Source organism: Idiotropiscis lumnitzeri, chromosome 21 (assembly GCF_059441095.1).
Source record: "Idiotropiscis lumnitzeri isolate Australia: NSW breed Sydney's pygmy pipehorse chromosome 21, RoL_Ilum_1.0, whole genome shotgun sequence".
Lineage (NCBI taxonomy): Eukaryota > Metazoa > Chordata > Actinopteri > Syngnathiformes > Syngnathidae > Idiotropiscis > Idiotropiscis lumnitzeri.
Window position 1 is genome coordinate 7,362,001 of NC_142411.1, and position 12,339 is coordinate 7,374,339.

A 12,339-nucleotide genomic window follows, 5' to 3' on the forward strand; every position below is an offset into this window, starting at 1 on the left:
TCATTTTTTTCGGAGTGAGCCTGGCAAACAGAGCGATGTGTCTGAGGATTCAATTCAATAACAATATAACACCAACTATTTTTCACTCGAGGAAAGGTCTTCGGGACATTGTCGAGTAGAGATGCGGATTGTACCATTACTCTTGTTCCATCACAGGAAAAGAATGGATACATAGTAATTCAATAATGTAATAAAGATTCCTCCCTTTGACTTAATGACGTTTCCGTAGATCAATAAAACCTTCTGGTTCATTTCGAAAGCACAATTTCAACTCTCGTCTTGCCCTGGCAGGCAGAGGTCAATTTGTGGCAGAGTGCTCGATTTGTCTCTGTTAAAGATGAAAGATCAAACATTTATGGCTCTATTTTTGTAGACAGGCGCATCTAGCATACAAGCACATCTAGTTTTACTGTGTTTGGGAATTTCACACTGCCTTGGTGCACCTAACAATTTTGTGACAATTACAATAGATCTTATACCAGTTAAAAAAAAGCCGGTCTAAGTTGTGGCGCAGATGGTCGAATACGAATTTGGTGGACTTGATCAAAGTGCAGGCCGACAGATTCTACGTGTGGCGTATGCCATCGTATTTCATTCCTAAGTGTGACAACAGCATGCATGGGACCCTCTGAATCCTTTTACATTTTTTTAAAAAACACCCCCCTTGGGCCGACACACAGTTATGCGGTTCCATTTAAACATGCTTTTCACACTTTGAGCTTCTGAATGGACTCCATCGAGTCAATATATAATTCTACAATGTCAAAAAAATTTAAAGGGAATGAGGAGAGACACTTTTATTGGCTGGGAAGCAAGCCAGCTGTGTTCACTACCACAACGGCGCTAACCTCCCTTTGTATCTACGCCCAGCTACAGTTGCACTCCACTTCATGAAAATACACCAATTTTTCAAGTTTAGTATAACAAATAAAAGCCACCCCCGAGTAGGCACGTCCCTCAATCTGCAGTTGAATAAATAATCAACTTGAGGAGAATTGGACCTAATAGTTCATTTTTCTGAAAATAAACAGACCATGACTTGAGATGAAATGACAAATTGCTAAGTAACGCAGGATTGTTCCCATGCTACACAAACAATATTATCCCCTTTCATGAAAGAACAGCGGTGATGAAAAACAGCCGAAAAAAAGCCCACATTTCAGGCCGCAACAAGGCTCACATTGTGGCGACGGACAGAATGGAGTCCAGATGGTCCCCCAAAGGGTGAAACCAGAGGGGCGAGAGACTGTTTGAGCAAGTGTGTGTCAAACGGGTTTTTTTTATATGTGCCTGTACACTTGTACGCTTCAACATTCATTTGCATGTGTAGGGATGCGCATGTACCGTTCTAGGTACGTGCATGTCTGCCTCGTTGCGTTTGCGTGGAAAGCCCAAATGTCGTGTTCAGTCGTCGCATGTGTATTGATGTCTTTCTCTGTGTGAGTGTGGACATCTGCTGCAGCCCCCTTTTTTTTTTTTTTTCTCACTTTCTCAGCCCACACTCAGGTCTGTCCTTCTGTCTGCTTTGCATCTAGCAGGAGATGAGAGCGTACACGTGTGGCAACGTGAAGCGAGCTACTATTTTCTTTAGATGGACTTTTATTTATTTATTTATTGTCGGCGTGTATTTGTGTGTGACACCCTCATTTGCCAGATGGGAGTTGTGATGTTCTGGCTTTTAATTGCTCTTCTAAGAGGCTGATTGGCATGTGGGTTCGTGAGTCTTGTTTCTGCAGTACAACTTGAATGCACGGAAGTTTCAATAAAGCGCAACTTCCAAGGTTTCACAGTCGTAATTTGTACCAGCACAGAATGTTATTGTACACACATATATATATATATATATATATGTATATATTCCAAGTTGACCAAACACCTTGCTCAAGTAGAGGTGTGGCTTTTCCAATCATGAGAAAAAAAAAAGAATAAATAATAGCTCATTTGGATTGTGTTGCTAACCAAAACAGCAGCAGCAGTTACTGAGTTACTTAATCAGTCTCTCTGGTGAAGTAAAAGTCTGGGGAATTAGCACATTTTAAGAAAGTTCACTACTGATTTGTGATTGATCTTTTTAATATATATTTTTTTTTTAGTCTTTTGAAAATAATTTCACCGATATAAATAAAGGCCATGACTATCATAAAAATTAAGAAATATTGCAGATTTTTTAAATCCAGCCACAGTCCATGGAATGAGTGTCTTGAGAATTTTTGAATGGATTCTTGTACATTTCCTAAATACATTTTAAGCCTGAATAGAAAATGTGCCTTAAGCAGAAATTAATTCGAACCTAATTGTGCCAATTTATTATATAACAGAAAGAATCTGAAAATGTGTTTTTTTTTTTTCTCCCTGTTCAGCTTGAGTTATGAAATGCAAAACAAATCTTTGCACCGGTATGCTTATGGCTCTTTTTTGCCTCAGAAATACTTCAAGACGGAAGAAAACGATCATGTCATCCTAATAGCCTTGATTTGTCATATTTCTAAAATAGAGACTTAACACTGTTTGTCAACAGCTAATCCGGAAGACGACCTTAAGCACTTTAACGTAGCGTGAAGTGAACTCTTAAAATCCACTGAATTGATGCAAAAATATGACTTTTCTCTGTTGCAGCCTGTCAGTGCCATATTAATGGCTCCATCTCGGATGTCTGCAATAAGGAGAGCGGACGGTGCCAGTGCCGGGAAAATGTGGTTGGACGACAGTGTGACGACTGCATCGTAAGTGTTTTGACATGCTAATTGTGTTGCGGTACGGTTAAGGCAAAGCCAGGCAGGAATGAATAATATATCTTAAATACAATAACAAGGGTACTGGGGTAGTATCAAAATACAAATTCCACCGATAAAAACCAAAACTGAAAGTAACGAAGAAACTCAGTGACACAAAAGACTCACTACTACTGTGACGACAATGAACCGACAAAATGACGAGACAACAAGGAACACCTGGACCAGACAAATAAAAGGTTTGGCGCGAGCTGATTAGCGAACACAAGGGACCCTGGATGACAAGCACGGGTGGAACGGAGAACCTAACGAGACACTCGTCGACAAAGGAACACATGAAACTAAATTTGAAAGTCATCAAACACAGATCAAATGTTGACAGATGTCTCCTGACACTGTTCACATTTGAAATTATTATTTTGAAAATATGGCACGGAAAAAAAGTCATTTTTGTTGATGCATTTTTAGCTTTTCACGCAAAAAAAACCCACAAAAATAAAAAGACTACAGTAAGGCATGTCCAGACTCTCACACCAAGACAAACTAATAGGCCACGCCCCCTAAAGGGGCACATACTCCACTTCAGCTGTTTTTGAGACTTTCGTCTTATCTGAGCTTACATTAATTGCCAGTATATTTAATAAAAGCATTTATTTACTTTTTCTTTTGATTTTATAGAATAACCTTTTTTCTTAATGACATGTTTAACCCAAAAATGTATCGGACGCTGAATTTCTATTGGACACCAAAGACGAATTGAATTAATAATTAAATTTTAATTTAATTAAAAAAATCTGTACAATGAGGGACAAAAAAAAAGGTTTTATTTATTATTTTAGTATTTAGATAAAGATAAAGCCAAAACGGTTACACATATTTTATATGCAGCAAAATGCTAATGTACAGTATTTTCTATGCTATCAAATATTGTGGTTTTGATTAAACTGTGTATTGTTTATAAGATGTGCAATTTTTTTAAAAATTGATATTTTTCTATAAAAAAATTGTTTATATTCCTATTTCCATATTTTATATCTAATTTCTCCTGGCGTCACGCGGTCATGTCATGTGATCTGTGTTGTGATTGGTCCAGCCTAATTACTGGTGGGACGCCGAGCGCCACGAGTGCGCGGCCTGCCGCTGCACCCACCTCGGCTCGGTCTCTCAACGCTGCGACGTGGAGGGCCGCTGCGTCTGTCGCCCGGGATTCGCGGGCATGCGCTGTGACCAGCGTCGCCAAGGTTATGAGAGGCGGGAGACGCGGCGCCCGGTGGAGCGCGTCCCCGTGGAGGCCGTGCAGCGAAGATGGGGCGGCCCGTCTCGCACGGGGGGGTGTCCTAGGGGGGCATACTGGCCCAGTGCAGCGGTAACACTGCACGGGAATGACGGTGGCATGAAGCATGGTTGTGTCTATTTCAGGTGTGAAAATGACAACAGTTAGGATTAACCGGCTTTCAGAATTTCTTTTACATTTTTTTTTTATTTAATACGCTTAACAAGAGGAAGCACATGTCCAAGTACCAGTTGAGCGGTCCAGTGGACCGACAACCACCCAATACCATAAATTGAAGCCCATTATCTCCTATTATACTCCTAACGAGGGTCGCTAGCATGCTGGAGCCTATCCTAGCCATCTTCGGGCAGTCGGTGAGATACAACCTGGCTTGGTATTTTACTCCCAAACTGACCTTTCTTCGTGTTCATACTAAGGCCCCAAAACGTTTCCCTGGATGCGGAAAGAAATAAAGAACATTGGTTGCTGGCGGTGTTTCACAGGTTGCAAATTCAAAATTTGAAGCCTGTCGTGTGCTTTTGACGTGTCCTCGTTCTTTTGTGTGACTTGCATGAGGCCCTGAAAGGACGATGCATTATTTGGTTGTGACCTAGCCCAAGTGTCAAATCTCTAAAAATAATCAGAATTAAAATTGGTCTTTATTGGACGAGCCTGTTAACTCATGTACTGCCATTGACGGCCAAAGACGTCAAAGATCCTTATTTATTTATTTATTTATTTTTATTTTTTTACTTGGCTGGTAGTGAATGAGTTAAAATTAAACACCTGCGATTTGTTTGTGTCTGCTGTGTCTCACGTTTGGTATATATTCGGAATATATACACAATATACGCAACAGCTTTGACGCCTCACATGAAGACAATCCAGTGTGCAGTGAACTTTGCTACGCTTTAAATCGTTTGGAAGGCTCGCCCTCGCCTCTCACCTTGTCTGCTCCTTTTTTGTCTCCAGGCTCAGACGTACGGCCTCGCCACAGGTGGACAGTGTGTACCGTGTCACTGTAACTCCTTCGGTTCTAAGTCGTTTGACTGCGACGAAAACGGTCAGTGTCGTTGCCAGCCGGGTGTCACCGGACCCAAATGTGACCGCTGCTCGCGAGGATTTTTCAACTTCCAGGAGGGAGGCTGCATGCGTAAGTAAAGCTAGCAAACATTAGTTACACTAGGTAATTAGAAGCTGCTCTTATCTATTAATGAATAACAAAAAAGCTAATCAAGTTATCAAAGCATTGCAATTTCATATTAAAGTTTGCCGAATTAGATTTTTAATTGCTCAAAAACGACCTTGCTTCAGTAAAACTAAACCTTAATTGTCCACACAAAACATTGTTTTGAAACACCCAAGGTTGTAAACACTTGTTGTTTTTAATTAAAAACTGTGACGATAGTGTTGTGACTGTCAAAACCAAATGAATGGAACAGCGAGAAATATCCGTAAGGCTAAGACAAAACTTGTTCCTGGTTGCTTATTGAAATTACGGTACGCATATAATGGCCTCTTCTTTAACAGATGCCAATTCCCCGTAACATTATCCACATCGAATAAATTCTAACCCGGCATTTAACTAAAAATCTCTTTTCATACATTATTAATCACTGAGACAACTGCTGGAAATATATTGTTTACCAAAACAGCAGCACCAAACGTGCGATATCAGCGACTACCGCTTTAGATAGGGCGGCTAATTGTACAAATAAGATGCTTCAAGTTCCGCTGGCAGTGCCCGTGGTCATGCCCGTGCGTCCCAAGTATCTATTTCAAGCCTCCGACCTTCATAATTGTTAATGTTTAAATTTGAGCTGCTCGGATGTTTGAATCATCCACTCCAAATGTTCGGCACCGCGGGGACTAGGTGTCGCAAACTTTCTTCGCCGCAGCCTTAAATGAGGATTAAGAGCGGTGACTATGAATAGAGCTCCCCCACCTTCATATCTCCTTTATGCAAGTTGTCAACGATGCCAAGCGCAATTGACAGCCAAGAACAAGCAGCAACAAACGCGGCCAGCTCAGTCACACCGTCGTCATAAATGATAAGCTTGGGATTTATTTGCTTTGGCTCATCGTTAGCTTTTGGGGGATGAATGTGATGTTTGCGTTTATTTAAAGTCACGGCTAATTTACTGGGAAGTTCAATATCTTCCGTCTTATTACAATGTATGAATGTTGGAATTAATATACATATTACTAGAATAAAAAAAATATATAAGGCACTAATATTTCTTCTCTGCTCTGTCACAGCATGCCTCTGCAGCCACGTGGGCAATAACTGTGACGCCAACACAGGACAGTGCATCTGTCCTCCAAACACACTTGGCGAGAGGTGCGACCGCTGCGCCCCGAACCACTGGGGCCACGATATCACAACTGGATGCAAGGTAGCATGACCACCAACAGTCAATGGAATTTATCATGCACGGTTCAGTAACAAAGTAGCCAGCTTTCAAGTACCGTAGTTTGACGGTTATAAGGTTCACCGTATTAAGAGGTGTTATTTCGGAATTTAACACATACATAAGGCTCATCGTATTATTGGGCGCAAGCATGGGAAAATGTATGCTAGCTTAATCCAAATCGGTGCACATATAAGGTGCGTCGTATTATAACGCTGTTTTGGAGAAAATGTAAGACTTTTAAATGCGACTTATAGTCATGACAAAAACTGTACTTGGCTGTAACGTTCCAAAAGTAGACTACTTAAAGGAGTACTTGGTCTCATAAAGAAGACGCAGTACTCCAAAATCTAGTTTGACCTTTTTTTTTTTGTGTGTCTATTGCAGGTGTGGCCAAACTACGGCCCGGGGGCCACATGCGGCCCGTTAAACGTTTTAATCCGGCCCGCCGAACTTGAAAAAAATTAAATGAATAAACCTTGTTAATGTTTTATATTCTAAATTCTGTGGTTTTTCAAAGACATATATTGCTGTAATGCTTTTATTCACTTTCATTTAAAATAAAATGTATCTTTTTTCTCCGATGAGGTGAGGTGACCAAAACACTCCATCCATCTGCTCCTGCTCCTGGCCCTCTGTCAAATTTTCAAACCCATTGTGGCCCGCCAATCAAAAAGTTTGCCCACCCCTGGTCTATTGTATTTGAATTAATATGTTATTCCCACGCGTGTGTGCAGGAGTGCGGCTGTAGCGTGGTGGGCTCAGTGACACAGCAGTGCAACGTCAACACAGGCTGCTGCCTATGCCGCGACTCCTTCAGAGGAGAGAAATGCAATGAATGTCAGCTGGGCTACAGAGACTTTCCTCAGGTAAATGATATGAACTATCAAAAAAGGACTTGTGCGGTTATTAGATTTAAAAAGCAGATTTGGTGTCCAGCTATGTAATGGAAATAAAAGACAGTATTTTCATTAGAGGCTTTCTTGTGACGCCCCTGACAGTGCACATCGTGCGAGTGTAACATCTCCGGATCGGAAAGCGAGACTTGTGATCTTGAGCGGGGAATTTGTGCCTGCGCGGATCGAACTGGGAAGTGCAGCTGCAAGGTATTCACGTGATTCTCGTTATTTTTATGTCATCAAGTACATGCACTTGTACAAATGACAATAAACCAATGCATGTCTCTGTCCTTTAAAGGAAAACGTGATGGGAGACAACTGTGACCGTTGCAAGCCCAACACATTCGGTTTGTCCTTGCAAAATCCGCTTGGCTGCAGCAAATGTTACTGTTACGGCCTGACCCACACCTGCACGGAATCACAAGGACTCATTAGGATGTGGGTGAGTAGACGAAGACACTCTCGTTGTTAGAAATAAAAAACAAATTGGTTTGGTATAAAATACATTTCCTATTGATACATATTTGAGGTAATTAGATCACATCTGGTCTTCCCAACCAAATGCACTCTCTCTGAGAGCCTCATATCAACACTTAAAGACTTCAGGGATGTAGAAGAAAAAAAAAGGTCAGAACGCCATCAGATGAATCTATTTTTAAAATCACTGCGCTCAAACGTATCGCAGAGTCAATAATGAACACCTGATATCATTCGCGCTGCTCTGAAATGAAAACAAATAAAATGGGAGAGAGGTAGGATGAAAACCACTTTCATTTACTCCAGACTGTTGGTAATAACTCAAACATTATTCACACATCAGACAGCAATAGCCCGACAGTAACAACATTTGCAAACGCTTTCATGTTTTCTATTGGCCTCGCAAATAATAAACGCTACCTAAAACGGGATTGTAATTGTTTAAAGTTAAAACCATTAAAAGACTTTCAGAGTATTTCACACTCTTACAGCCATCTTGTATTATAATTAAATCGATTTAGCCGACGCTCTGGGGCAGTCAATTATTATTATTATTATTTTTTTTTATTGACGGTTTCTCGAAGTTTTAATTGTTGGATGCTGAGCAAAAATAACATTTGGAGAGACGGCCCACTCATTAAGTTTAAAATGACATGTCCCTAAAAATATTTTGCAAACTGCCATATGGCGACTTTATGCATTACAGACTCAAGAAGTGAAGATACTATTGAAGCTTCTACTGTCTCCTGCAAAAATGTCTCAGATAATACCAGAAAAAGTTAGATTGTTTTTTGTCAAACATTCGCAAATTTACGCAATAATAATAAGCATAGATATCACCGTGTTGGTGATAAAAAAAATAAAAAAATTAAAAAGAAAGATATATATATCTATCTATATATATATATATATATATATATATATATATATATAAATAAATTGGTGAGTTGCTGGTTTATGCACCCAAAACCGTTTTTTTTCACCGTACGGTTTGCATTGCAGCTAACGCTGAGGCCAGAGCAAACCGTGCTGCCCCTGGTGGATAAAAACAGCATTGTTGAGACAAGCACCGGAGTAAGCTTCCAACATCCAGAGATCCTCGCGCACTCCGAGCTGGTCACCACAGTTCTTCCTGAGCCTTATTACTGGAAACTACCACAACAGTTCCGAGGCTCCATGGTAGGAATTCATATTTTTCTCATCATTTTTTTTTAGTTCCGTGTGGATCTTGTCATTGATCCACCCCCAACGTGTCCCCAATAGATCACAGCATACGGTGGAAAGTTGAAGTACGCCGTGTACTACGAGGCCAGAGATGAAACTGGACCCTCCTCGTACGAGCCTCAGGTCATCATCAAGGGCGGAGCTAACCACAACATTGTGATGACACGTCACGTAGTGGGACTCCAGATTGGTCAGCTGACACGGCACGAGCTCGACATGACAGAGGTATGTTAAGTCTCTGGGAACTCAAACATGCTGGTGTTTTGTATTTAACCGTGTTTGTGTCTACAGCATGAATGGAGGCACGCAGATGGACGGTCGATGACGCGCCAGGACTTCATGGACGTTTTGTTCTATGTGGACTACGTCCTCATCAAGGCGTCACATGGCAACCAGATGAGACACAGCCGGTAAACTGCACCTCTATTTTTAAATGTGAAAAAATATATCTGTCGTATCCAAACTCCAAATTTATATTGTTTGTCTCCATTGCAGTATTTCAGAGATAAGTCTCACCGTGGCAGAAGCAGGTACACCAACCAGGGACAGTGAGAAAGCCTACCAAATAGAAAAATGTGAATGTCCAATTGGATACTCCGGATTGTCTTGTGAGGTACGTCCACAATCAACTCCCCACAAAACGAATACGGAACCTCAGTATACAAGCATTACTTTTTTATATTTGTCTTGGAATCGCCGTTTATTATTTTTAACAAAGCATCCCACTTTTTGCGTGCGCTCAACATGCATTAAAACTGGCCAATCTCAAAAGTGTCCTTGTGAAAATGTACCTACATACTTTAAGGGTCTTAAACACGCACCTTCAAAAGTAACACTCAGGAGAGTTAAAAATAGATAACGACAAATCAGACCCTGATATTGGATTTACCATGTCAATCAGAACGGAATTGAACAATTAACTGGTCATTTTGGTTGGTGTGAAGCGGCCATTTTGTCTAATTAACAGATTTTTTTTTTTTTATGTGAAGCGGCCATTTTGTGTAATTAGCATAGATTGTTTTGCTGTGAAGCGGCCATTTTGTGTAATTAGCATAGATTGTTTTGATGTGAAGCGACCATTTTGTGCAATTAGCATAGACTTATTTATTTTTTTTATGAGAAGAGGCCATTTTGTGTAATTAGCATAGATTGTTTTTGGTAGGCGTTAAAATTTTTGGGGATGAAAATCACAATTTTAACACGGCAACAACTTTGCTAATTAAAACAGAACAGACCTAAAAGAAAATAAAAGGTAAAAAATAAATAAAATAAAAAATAAATAAATAAATCGAGATTTATTCAGCGCGAAATGTGCTATATAAATAAAGTTGTATTGTTTTGTATTTTCTGAACGATAGAACACCCTTACCGGTGAAAGAAAAATCCGCAGACAAGCCGCACTGTTGTATTCGCTGCATGGTTCAAAATTTGGGAAAAAAGTAGCGGCAAATGCGGTACTCGATATTGCGTTTGCAACAAAAACTGAATATATCACCTGCAAACCTTTTAACGATACTCTTTTCTCTTTTTAAACTCGTTGAGCGAAAATAAACTTTGAAGTGCGTGTCCAGTAGAATGTTGCAGCTTTTAATTGCTGCCTGTGTTTTTCTTTGCCTCGCCGGGATTAGGTCCCTCCGTTCAATTGTGATGTTTGTCAAACCAATTCAACTGAGTCCGGCTTCTCTTCTTAAGCCACAGAAAGCAAAGCCAATTTTTAGTTGAGTGAGGATTTTGTAGAGAGCGAGTTATGATGCACACAAGCCACAGCTCTGGCCATTTTTTATTTATTTATTTTTTTCCAAACCCTTCTTTTTAGTCTGCTGCTGCTTGCCCAAAGGCCAGCGGACCATCCATTTTTATTGTCTGAGAAACCTGAAGGGTGCCAACCGGAAGGCAAATAATGAAGCGTAGCTCAACTTCAAACTTTTTGTCGAGGGCTTTGCCAACAGATGGGCCTCCTGTTTGTCGCCGCTGCCGTTATTAAAGTATTCCGAAAATGGGCGTTTAGCGCGGGCAGAGGGAGCAGATGGCTCTTTAAAAGGACTTCATTAATTATTGCTGAGCACACAGGGATGGAGAGTTACCTTGCGTATCCGTGTACGACGCATGTGTGTGCGCTGTTCAAAAGTCACCGAGGGGAATAACCCTTAATTGGCTTCATGTGTGGAAGCCGAGGTCAACGGCGGCCTTGAGAAATAGCAATTTAGGATAATTATAAGCCTGTGAGTCGTGTTGTCTTCGCTCTGCGCGATTTTCATTATCATCCACGTTTTATTATGACTGCGGGAATACACGCTCAAGATCGGACGCTCGACAAGATCCTTGTAACTTTTTGTTCAATCTCGTCCCTTTTTCTGTTTTTAATATCCTTCTGTTTGATTCTATGCAGGAGTGCGCTGCAGGTTTCTACCGCCTTCGCAGCGGCCCGCACGCATCTGCTGCGGCCTCGAGAGTCCCCACTGCTGTGGGCATGGGCAGCTGCGTTCAGTGCCAGTGCAGCGGCCACTCGACCACCTGTGACCCTGACTCGTCCATATGCCAGGTAACGCGCGCGCGCGTGTGTGTGTGTGTGTGTGCGTGTGTGTGTGTGTGTGTGGGGGTGTGTGTGTGTGTGCGCATGTGAGACGCAGCAGCCATATGCCAGGTAGCTTCTGGAAGAGAGATTAAGGCGAGTCTATGGAAAGAAGTTTAATTAGCCTCGCTGTAATTAACAAGACCCGGTTTATTCAGATTTCGCGTCATTCTCTCGCTCTTGATCATGGTCCAAAGGTACTTCAACAGAGGACAATTTGAATTTCACAGTCCTTATCAATAAGTCGCTGAACTGACACAGTGTTGTTTCACCCTCTTGAATGTAGAGAATGGCACCTCTTCAAGTATTCAAGGCGTTTTGTAAAAGACGTCTTTTTTTTTTTTTTTTTTTTTATAAGGCAGTTGAACCATGCGATGCATTTTGGCCAATCTGGAAAAAAAGGTATAATGAAAAGTCGAAATATAAACGGAGGACTAAAGAGCACTCATCTTCCAACTTGCCTCTCTTCTGTTCATTTTGTTTTGATAAACTCCATTTTCTCTGTTTTATTTCTACCTCTGTTCTGCCTCACAACCCTTTCTGTGTTCCTTGCTCATTTTCATTGCGCCTTCCATAACATCATTAGAATTTTCTAACCGAGCGAGCCAAATTGAAAACGCTAAACGAGTTTGTTCCTGGGGTAATTAGCAGTAACAAGGAACACAGGAAGTTAATGGAAATGCAACTTCCTGTTGCAGCTGATTGAAGGTCTCATTTTAACAAACAAACAAAAAAAAACTAAACAATCATG

The 12,339-nt window shown here is 41.0% G+C and overlaps 1 protein-coding gene across 1 annotated transcript in view; it reads left to right on the forward strand.

Moving 5' to 3' along the window:
* lama2 (laminin, alpha 2) overlaps positions 1 to 12,339 on the forward strand; it is a 110,097-nt gene that overhangs the window by 60,905 nt on the left and 36,853 nt on the right. The window contains exons 22-33 of the mRNA XM_088286465.1: positions 2,617 to 2,723; positions 3,826 to 4,098; positions 4,978 to 5,158; positions 6,265 to 6,401; positions 7,154 to 7,285; positions 7,418 to 7,522; positions 7,614 to 7,757; positions 8,795 to 8,971; positions 9,056 to 9,241; positions 9,308 to 9,426; positions 9,512 to 9,629; positions 11,406 to 11,558. Coding sequence (XP_088142591.1) covers positions 2,617 to 2,723; positions 3,826 to 4,098; positions 4,978 to 5,158; positions 6,265 to 6,401; positions 7,154 to 7,285; positions 7,418 to 7,522; positions 7,614 to 7,757; positions 8,795 to 8,971; positions 9,056 to 9,241; positions 9,308 to 9,426; positions 9,512 to 9,629; positions 11,406 to 11,558 — 1,832 coding nt within the window. The remainder of the gene's footprint in view (positions 1 to 2,616; positions 2,724 to 3,825; positions 4,099 to 4,977; positions 5,159 to 6,264; positions 6,402 to 7,153; positions 7,286 to 7,417; positions 7,523 to 7,613; positions 7,758 to 8,794; positions 8,972 to 9,055; positions 9,242 to 9,307; positions 9,427 to 9,511; positions 9,630 to 11,405; positions 11,559 to 12,339) is intronic.